This window comes from Zingiber officinale, chromosome 5B (assembly GCF_018446385.1).
Source record: "Zingiber officinale cultivar Zhangliang chromosome 5B, Zo_v1.1, whole genome shotgun sequence".
Lineage (NCBI taxonomy): Eukaryota > Viridiplantae > Streptophyta > Magnoliopsida > Zingiberales > Zingiberaceae > Zingiber > Zingiber officinale.
In genome coordinates this window covers 67,112,383-67,123,015 of record NC_055995.1, presented here as the reverse complement: position 1 = coordinate 67,123,015, position 10,633 = coordinate 67,112,383, and the positions used below count along the sequence as shown (strand labels likewise).

The window sequence follows — 10,633 nt, the reverse complement described above, 5'->3', positions numbered from 1 at the left end:
GTCCGAGTATATTCTTCCTTATGTCTTGACCATCTGCACTAATGGTTAGTAGTCACATGTGATTTATCGTGTCCGTGTTAGTTTAGGAATGGATTGACGAAACTCTAAGGCGAACGAATTACCTTTTGTCATATGTAATTCAGCTTATTCGTTACTCTATCTCATACACAGACAATCAAAATCTTAGCAGACAATAAAAATTTCTTTCTTAAACAAAGCAAGATGAAACTAAAAAAAATACAGAGAGATCAAGAGGAGATGTCGAGCCTCGGTTCGAAGCAGAAGACGCAGTAGAATAGGGACTCTGATTCATTGCAGAAGTGCAACTGCTCAAGGTAGTGGTGGCTCAACCATTTCCACACCTTCTGCCTCATGTCGAAGGTCAGTAGTGACTGCCACATTGAGGAGTGCATGAAGAGGAAGTCATCGGTGCCGCAACAGCAGATTAAATAGTTGCATCGTAATTTCTTGTACATGGAGATGGGCATTTGAGCCACTTCCCGCCATGTCTTATCCTCGAGTTCCAAAATCACTACTCCCTCGTGCGGCCAATAGTCTTTCTTGCCAACCATGACCAATTTGTTCGATAGGTTGATCAACCCAGCACAGATAAGAGGGTATGGCACAGGAATAAATTCTTGAAGCAGAGACTGAATGCTAGAGGGCGGCTTCATGAGGTCCAACGCCATTAAGTGGGGGGTGGTCAGATCCGGATGGCTCATGAAGTAGTAGAGCACGCCGTCGCATATGACGGCCTCGTAGCTGCCTATCTAGAGGCCAAGGTCTTGGGCGAAGGGAGTGGTCCACGATTTCGTCGTCGATTGGTACACGTGGACCGATAAGTGCCATTGCCTGAACTTTCCTGGCAATTGTTGGGTGCGGGTGCACTTGGCGTGCGGCGGTCGAACGACAAGGCGAGCGCGATGTAGTGGGGGAAAGAGCCAATGGGGACTTGAGGAAGCTGCTTTCAGTCTCTCTTGATGGGATTGCCGACCAATAAGCGGCTCCCGTCATTGGCATTCATCAAGCATACTAGTTGTGACAAAAGGCGAAACGTATCCCATCACGAGGGAGGTAAATTACAGTATCCGAACGAGCATGTGACGGACAGGGTGTAATACGGGGATAAGGGATTTATTCCCTAGCTGTCCCGAGGATCGACCCTACGACCAGGCCACAGGAGGAGGATGTGCACCAGATGCCCTTTTCTAAGCGGGGGAAGTCGAAGTTGCCCCACCGGAGGAGACAAGGGTCGTACACGATGCCCAAGAAGGCACAGTCATTAAAGCAGGATCTGAAGAACAATGGCTTCTGAGGCGCCATCATCTCCCACGACATCGGGGGATAGGAGTGAACCACCTCGTACCACCGTTTGCACACAATGCTCAATTTGATGATGTTGGCGATGGGCAACAAGGAGAGCACCTTTTGTAAGAGTTCGTCAGGTAGAATGGCGTCCCACAACAGCAATGTTCCCTTGTCTTATTCTTCTTCCTCCTCCTCGCCGACACTATCTCTAGGCATCGTCCTAATCTCTGCAACCTCGTGGGGATGGGATAACTCTCCTTAATTCCTTGACTCCTCCATGAAGAAGATAAGACCGTAAACTTGTACCCGGTAAAAAAAAACCTCACTCAATCAAATAGCGAAAAAAAAAAAATAATCTTAAATTTCTACGTCGGACTGATACAAAACCTGATAGTAGTTGAGACTTTTTATCCATCAATCTCTTCTTCTTCCTTTGAATAAGCCGTTCCCACCTTAAGAAATTGTAGATATATTATTACTTTCTTTTGATTAATATATAAGGTTAGGACATGTTCCTCTTTTTATAAAATTTAATAAATAAAAAAGGTAATATATAATTAATTTAGGAAAATAAAAAAGATCAATATATATGAGATATTTTTTAATACCCTATTTTTTTCCCATTTATTCTATAGAAATAAAATTTAATAATTGAAACATAAAAACCATATTGGAAAGCGAATAATTTCTTTCTAAAAAAATTAATATGAATAAGAAAATACATTGACATAAAAAAATAATGATCAAACAATAAACTAGCAATTAATTCATTAAAAAGTGGTCTTCTTCACAACTATGCTACTTTGCACTGGATCAAATAAGAATTATACGGACATCAAAACACAATAACCGAAGAAATAAAATAGCAACAGTTGTACGGTTCGGCTGTGATATACTATAAGAGATTTTTCTCATTAATAAAAAACGCACTTAAGAATGTTGTCTAATTAAAAAGCAGGTTTAAGAATATTGTCTATCTAAATTAGTTTGAGATTTTATAAGTATTTTTTTATTTATTTTAATGGCTAATAGAAAATTTTTATTAATCATTTTCAAAATTAATTAATTCAGAATATCTATATTAAAAAAATAGTAACAACTGAGAATACCCTCCATCTTACAATTACCTTATATTTCGGTTGAGGAAAATAAAATTTAGTTAAGTCATCAAATTTTTTAATATGTCGAATTTTGTATAAAAGGTGTTTCATTTTATTAAAATAATTAGGATTTTATAAGAATTTTTTTTTCCTACCGACTAATTCTAGGATAATCAACTTGACTCTATAAAAATTTCTATTGACTATAAAAATAAATTGAGAATTACACCTGAGGACTTATTTAAATGGTTAGTATTCTTAGACTCATTTCTTATTATAAGAAAAATCTCCAATAATATACTATAGTTAAAATTCAAATCTTAAATTTCTTGAGCTTTCATCATTATTTGAGACATAATAACTTGCATTATTAAACTATAAAAAAGTTGATTGAGATGAAATATAATAGACAAAAAATTATTAATATAATTTGCATTTTCTTTTTTTTCGTAGATTAATTTTTTTTCGATGCGTCCCGAATGAAATTAAGTTTTGTGCTTTTCTTTTCTTCCCTTTCAAAACATGCGGAATCTTCTAGTCCCGTTTGTCCCGGTCCGTCTTTGTATCACGGGCAATGATTAGAGAGATTCAATGATCCCCACTTGTTTAGCAGTGGGGACCATTGAATATCTCTAATCATTATAGTGGATTGGGACTTGATCCATTAAAAAGGAACTAGAGAATACTTAGAAAAGGCTTACAATTTTATTTATTTACATTTTCTTCTATTTTTATATATATAAACACATTATTATTTTCTTTTTAGATAAGTAATTAATATTTCACGTTATGCATGATTTTTGTTTTTTTTTTTAAAATCTCCAATTATATTAAAAATATTTAATTAAAAAATTTAATTAAAATTTGAAACTAAATCCAAAAGTTACAATAAGAAATAGACTACAGAAAAATTTTCATATTTCATGTCAAATAGACCATAGCAAATGGTTGTGTTCTTATGTGGTGTTTAGTTTTCTCTTATGAATCAGAATAGAAATGAGTATCATAGTATTGTAGAATGAAAATGTGTATGAGCTTGGGTATCATTCTTAAAAATAATGTTTGATTAGTTGAATATTTTCAATCGGAATGAATCTAAATTTCTTTTTTTACCTTTGGAGGAAAATAAGAGAAAAAATTAGATAGGAGAGAATGTTGAATGTGAGAGAAACATATGATGAAAGAGAATAATGAGAGAGAAAGTGTGATGAGAGAGAAGTGTGATGGAAAAAAAATGAAGAGAGAGAAAGTATGATGAAAGAAAATGAGGAGAACTAGTGTGAGGGAGAGATTGAGAAGAGAAAAAGTATGATGAGAGAGAAAATGTGTTAAGAGAGAGAGATGAGAAAAAAAATGAAGTGCTAGAAAGTGTGATTGAGAGAAAATTAGAGATTGAGAAGAGAGAAAGTATAATGAGAAAGTGTGATGAGAGAGAATGTAAGATGAGAAAAAAATGAAGAAAGAAAAAGTGTAATGAGAGAAAATGAGGAGAGAGAGTCTGATGAAAGAAAATAAAGAGAGAAAGTGTGATGAGAGAAAATGTGGAGAGAGAGTATGGTAAAAGAGATTGAGGAGAGAGAAAGTATGATAAGAAAAATGAGAAGAGAATGAAGAGAGAGAAAATTAGGAGAGAGAGTGTGTGATGGGAGAGAATACAGAGAAAAAATGATAGAGAATATGTGATGAAAGAGAATGAGGAGAGAGAAAGAATGTTGAGAGAGAAAGTGTGATGATAGAATGAAGAAAGAGAAAGTATGATGAGAGAGAACAAGAAGAGAGTGTGTGAAATAAAAGAAAATTTGAACAAATATGCTAAGGAAATTTTTGTCCAAAACTTAATTCTCATTCTCATTCCTATTCTCATTCACATTCCCAATCCATCAAAACTCAAGGGAGATGATGAGTTTTGTACGTACTCAAGTTTTTCGGTTTCATTCCAAAATCTTGATTACATTCCCATCAATCAAATATAAGATTTAGAAATGAATTCATTCCCTCATTTCTAAATCCTTAAATCAAACGTCATCTTAATGTCGTATATTTTTGTGACTTAAAAATGTTGGATCAAAAAGTTAAAACTTAAAAGTATCTCGCATATTCATAAATTAATTAAAATTAGAGAAATTTTGCATTGCAAAAAGTTTTCTATCATTTACTTAATTAAAACTTTAAAGTAGTTGGAAATCATATTCCTTCTGCACAGATAAATTGCCTAAAAAATATTTAACCCCACAAAAAGTTAAAGAAGAGAAAAGTAAATATAAGGAAATTATGTAAATAGCAATGTTTTAAAAATCGGATCGATCACTGAACCAATGTGATTATTGGATCGAGATTTTTAAGGTTTGACCGATCGAATCGATGGTTTAACCGTTATATATATATATATATTCATGCTTCACTAATTAAACATCATGCTTCAATCCTGATTAAATCTACAATTTTGATCGATTTTGAGCAGGTTTGACCGATTTTTAACTATTTTGATCGATTTTTTATTTTTTTCGATTTTAATGGTGGACCGAACAGGATCAAGAGCCGCGGTTCAATCGGTCAGATCGGCCGATCCGGTCCGATTTTCTCAACACTGGTAAATAGTCCTAAACCGTTTCTTTTTCTCTTCCGTCGAATTGGGGACTTCTCCCTCCTCACCGTAGACTTTTCAGCTTCCTCATCCGTTGACTCGTCCATTGAATTGCCAATTTCTCCTTCTCACATGTGGACTCTTCTTCTTCCTCCTTACCCGTCGATCCCTCTTTTTCTCTTTTACAACTGCGCCATTTTTTTTTTATTTTGTTTTCTCTTTCGCTATTGTTATTGTTCCAAGATTACTGCTCTCACGATTGATTCACAACTGTTGTTGATTGATGCACGCCGTCACTCTATTTTTCTTCTACAATTGCTAAGCGACTGTCTCGAATTGAGTTTTCCTGTTCTGTGATTACAGAAAGTTTGAATCTTACTATTTCTATTTTCATTTTAATTTTCAATTAAATTGTGTGAGATTTATCCCAATATGATGATTTTGTCCTTTGTTTCTAATCATCATCTGGGCATGCTTTAACATAAATATATTCTCAACTATGAAGCTTTTAGGTGAAATATAACTCTGATTAAGTGACCTCTCCAAAAATTTCACTTAGAAATCATTTTTCACCATAAGAGCATCCACAGACGGCTTGAATGAGGGAGCTCCCTCCCATTTTCTCGGCAAGAAGCGGCTCCCTGTTTAGGGAGCCGCTCGCTCCTTGCATATTTTTTTTTTTCAAATTTTTTAATTAAAATACATTTTTAATTTAAATTTAAAAATTCAATACTGAAAAGTATGGGATTTAAATTTTAATTATATATAAGATAAAATATAATAAAAATATTTGGGATTCATAAAGGAGCTGTTGAGAATTTTTTTAAAATTTTTTTTTTTTTTACAGTGGAGAGATATGTGGGGAGTTTTACTTTTGATATGGATATGATATTAAGGGAGTTTTTGGAGAGTTTTTATAACGGTGGATACCTAAGACCATCGTTTCCTTCAAAAGTTAAATATGATGACTAGAACAATTAGAATGATTCCTCCAAAAACTCAAGTTCCCCATGAAACTTTTTCTTTTGTTGGTGTCAAGAAATTATTCGAAATACAACTCTGGAAACTCATTTGTTGAGTAAGAGACATAGCAGAGCATAGTGGTTTTCTAATGGTCACCATTCATTAATCTTTTTTGGTAAGCACAATTGAAAGTTTGATACGAACAATCGTTATTTCTTGGAGACTATTAGTGGACTAAATTAATCACTGCAAAAATTATAATTATGAGATTCTCATCAACATCATTAATTAACTTGATTTATGGATAACTCAACTCTAATCATTAAAACTTTTATTAGCTTTTGATATCAAGGATGTTGAATTTATTATAGTAGTCTATTTTTATTGTTTATTTTTCCTCTTAAGCAATTGAGATTGACTCTCAATTTTGTCATTTTGATATAAGGATCGCTGGTCCAAGAGTTGATCGAACTTGAAGGATCTAATGCTCCACTAATAAATAGCCAGCCAACACCAAGGCCGGTCAGACTTATGAACCAATTCTCTATTCTTAGAGCATGAATCTCTTGAGATATGGTCGGTCATAACGCACCAGCCTTATGCACGTGACTTAGCTCCCTACCTTTCAGAGGTAATATTTCAGCATATAACCGGTCGGTCTAAGATCCGAGTGGGTTTGTATAATTAAGATACTCAGTATACAGTCGATCAGCCCTACAATATAACTCAGTATAAAATCGGTTAGCCCAATAGTTGGTCGGACTTCCCAGATTATGGCCGATTGAGCATAAAGTCAGTCAGGTCTACAAGGCTCGATGCCCTCATATATACAAGGTACATGTGTAGAGCACTCAGAATAAGTCGGGTCGGTCTTAATGCGCCGGTCGAGCATACAGGGTCTAGTTCTCCACTTTTACAATATAACTCTTAGCTTACAACTTTAGTCTTACGATACAATTTTTAGTATAAAGCTGACTAGCCCCATAGCCAGTCGAACTTACGGGGCCGAGCACCCTGTTCTTCAAGAGTCAGTCTCCCATCATACAACCGGTCGGTCATAGCGATGGCCAGACCTATGAGACTTAACTCTTCATTACTTGCATATCATATCTTCAACACTAGAGCCTACAAGCATATAGCCGCCCGGTCCTATGGTTGGTCATATTTACGGGATTCAGCTCCCCGTTTAAAGATACAAAGCTCCCTATTACATATGACTGGTCGAACACAGGGACAGTCGAATTACATCCAGAGGATAATATTGTCAGGGAATCACAATAATCTGTCAGAGAATAACAGTTATTCACCAGGAAATATTCTGATATCCGACACCTACCTACAACAGAACCTTATTATGAGGGTAGTTGTACAACTCCTATTATTACTGCGGAGGTTACAAGAGAATGTTCATATACATGTAATGCTGGAAGATTCCTTGGAGAAAGACTGTACACCTTCTATTACCCAACATCTTCTGACACCGAATATTCATTGTCGTCTTATTATTGCGGAAGTTATGAGATGTGATATAAAAAGAGAGGTTCTCTCCGTTAGCGAGGTACGCTTTAATACACTTCATTTCACTCACACGCTCAAACGCTTGATTACGCATCTACTGTTCTATTGGTGCATTTTGCACCAATGAGCAAACATAAGTTTTGATGCAATGACAAGTGGATTAAAGTTAGATGTGTTGTGTGATCTAACCTTTCTACCAAGTGTGTAAGACTTGACTAGCCTGATACTAGGCTGAAATCTAGCTAGGTCTGGAGGACTTAATAGCTGGTGTAGAAATTCAGATAGGTCAAGAAGTGACCTGATATTTGGTGGAAAGTTTGGCTGGATCCGCGGGACATGACAGCTGGCTGAAGTCCAGTTGGATCTGTGGACTTGACAACTGGTGAGAAGACTTGGTAGACCAAGGTAGAGTCGAGCAATTTTGTATGGTAAGGTAAGTCACTAGAGGAGAGTGTCCTAATAAGGATGAGTCCCAATTAGAGACTTTAGACGCAGGTCCAATTTACGTCCATTTTGAAAACCTAAACTGAGACCATAACTAGTTTTTGATCTTAGAAAGATATGAACTAATTAATACTGCTATTTTATAATTAAACTAATTATGTTTTGCAGGTTACGCTTTGCTTTTGAACTAACATATTTTTTGCAGGAGTTAGAAAACAAAATCAGCCTTGATGAATAGTGCTCAAGGTGCTTTTGGTGCTGCTGAAGGAGCCTCAAAGGTTTGGTCGAAGGCCCGTGCAGAAGGGCGTGAAGGCACCTTCCATGCGAAGGAAGGCGCCTTAAAACCTAGCACTAAAGGTGCTTCGGAGAGCTTCGAAGGCACCTTCACTCAGATAAGGCAGAGGGCTTCGTCGACAATGAGAGTCAATTTTTTGGGGGATAAAACTTAGGGTTGAAGGCGCCTCTAGTGTCGTTGAAGATGTTAGGATCGATGGTCGCGGCTAGAGAGGGGGGGTGTGAATAGCCGACCCCAAATCTTCGTTTCTTTCTACAAGTTGACGTTAGTGCAGCGGAAATAACAAATAGAAACGAAAAAGGAGAAGCAAACCTCAACACGAAGATGTAACGAGGTTCGGAGATGATACTCCTACTCCTCGGCGTGTCCGTAAGGTGGACGAAGCCTATCAATCCGTCGGTGGATGAGTCCCCGAAAAACCGGCTAATATATACTCCTTATGGGTGGAGAAACCTCGCCACAAAAACTTACAACAGCAAGAAGGAGTACAAGTACAGCAAGAAGCAAAATACAATACAACTGTAAAACCTTCGCTTACTTGCCTTCTCTTCGACTGGATGAAGCAGCAGCTTCAAGCGACTCCTACAACAGCAGGAACCCAGCCGTGGAAGCTCACGCGAAGCTTCAGCTAAGAAGAGCTCAGCAACAGCAAGCTCTTACAGAAGCAAGAGGTAGCAGCTGAGGAGAGGAAGAGGAAGAAGAAGAAGAAGAGAGAGACTCCACTGTAGAAGCCCTCAGCCCTTTTATAGCCTGCTTCCACCTGCGAGAAGAACAGAGGCCAAAGACAGCAGAAGAATCTAGCCGTTGTCTCTCAACGGCTAGGGCCAGACCGATCAGGCATCACCCTGATCGGTCTGGGGCTGATCTGATCGGTCGTGGGGACCGATCAGGCTCTATGCTGATCTGTCCCCAGACCGATCAGAATGCTTTCACAGAGAGTTACCCAACTCTCTGTGCGGAGGCACACCGATCGCTTTCTGATCGGTCCCCAGACCGATCAGGAAACCACAGTATCAGTCGATCGGTCTCCGGACCGATCCAGGTCTTGGTTTTTGCCCAAACCAAGTCCAAACCAATATCCGGTCAACCTTGACCTCTTGGTACATCATGCTTAGCATCCGGTCACTCCCTTGACCTGCTAAGACTCCCCACCAAGTGTCCGGTCAATCCCTTTGACCCACTTGGACTTTTCTCTTCGTGTCAAGTATCCGGTCACTCCCTTGACCTACTTGACCTTCTCAACACCAGATGTCCGATCACCCTTGATCCATCTGGATTTTCCCTTGCCCGGCTTTACTCACCAGGACTTTCACCTAGCTTCACTCACTAGGGTTTTCACCTGGCTTCACTCACCAGGATTTCCAATCTGCCCGGCTTCACTCACCGGACTTTCCAACTGCCTGGCTTCACTCACCAGGACTTTCCCACTGCCTGGCTTCACTCACCAGGACTTTCACCTAGCTTCACTCACTAGGGTTTTCACAACTGCCCGGCTTCACTCACCAGGACTTATCCATCTGCCTGGCTTCACTCACCAGGACTTTCCACATCCGGTCCAGAGAACGAGCTACCGAGCCCTCTCCGACTTCCACTTGCCAAGTTCCCATACTTGGACTTCTCCGTGCCAAGTCTCCATACTTGGACTTTTCCCGTGCCAAGCTCCCTGCTTGGACTTTTCACCAGATGTCTGGTCAACTCACCTCGGGTCAACCAGGTCAACCTTGACCACGGGTTGCACCCACAATCTCCCAAGCTTGTATCCTTATCAATCATCAAGATACAACTTTTCTGTTCACGTCAAACATTGTCAAACATAACTCGTCAAACATCAAAACACAACTCGAGTCAAGTCAACTCGAGTTTGGTCAACCAGGTCAACCTTGACCTAAGGTTGCACCAACAGAAGACACCTCCAATCCCCTTTAAAAGGGATGCTTGACCAATGCTTTCAAGACAACTCTTCTACGAGCTTCTACGCAATCGCTCGACGCTCCTACTACTCTGACTTCGTTCTGCTATTCAGCTACGACACTACTATGCCTGATTATTGCTAAGGAGTTGTCCAATACTAAGCTTGATCCGCTCATCTTCAAAAATATTGGGTAACAAAAATTTATTTTTGTACTTAATCATTGTATAAAGGAAAATGTAGCATGTAGCATGTAGCATGTAGCATGTAGCATGTAGCATGTAGCGTGTTATTTTTGAACAACAATAACCGAAGAAATAGAATAGCAACGGTTGTACGATTCGGCTGTGATATACTATAGGCGATTTTTCTCTTTAATAAAAAAATGCGCTTATGAATGTTTCTAATTAAAAAGCAGGTTTAAGAATATTGTCTATCTAGGTGAGTTTGAGATTTTACAAATACTTTTTAATTTATGTTAATGACCAATAAATTTTTTTTATTAATTATTT

General features: G+C 38.1%; 1 protein-coding gene across 1 annotated transcript; it reads right to left on the bottom strand.

The window, feature by feature from the left end:
- Window positions 1–248: 248 nt before the first annotated feature.
- LOC121986693 (F-box/kelch-repeat protein At3g61590-like) lies at window positions 249–1,338 on the bottom strand. Its single transcript, XM_042540644.1, has 2 exons — window positions 1,171–1,338; window positions 249–770 (listed from the first exon to the last, which is right to left on the bottom strand). Exons 1-2 carry the CDS (start codon window positions 1,336–1,338, stop codon window positions 249–251), a joined length of 690 nt encoding a protein of 229 aa, XP_042396578.1.
- Between the last annotated feature and the right edge of the window lie 9,295 nt (window positions 1,339–10,633).

Bases quoted from the DNA above. Each gene is read 5' to 3' on its own strand.
- LOC121986693 (XM_042540644.1), bottom strand. From the start codon at position 1,338: ATGTCGTGGGAGATGATGGCGCCTCAGAAGCCATTGTTCTTCAGATCC. The intron at 771-1,170 runs GTCGTAGGGTCG...CTTGGCCTCTAG, and splicing joins CATCCTCCTCCTGTGGCCTG to ATAGGCAGCTACGAGGCCGT.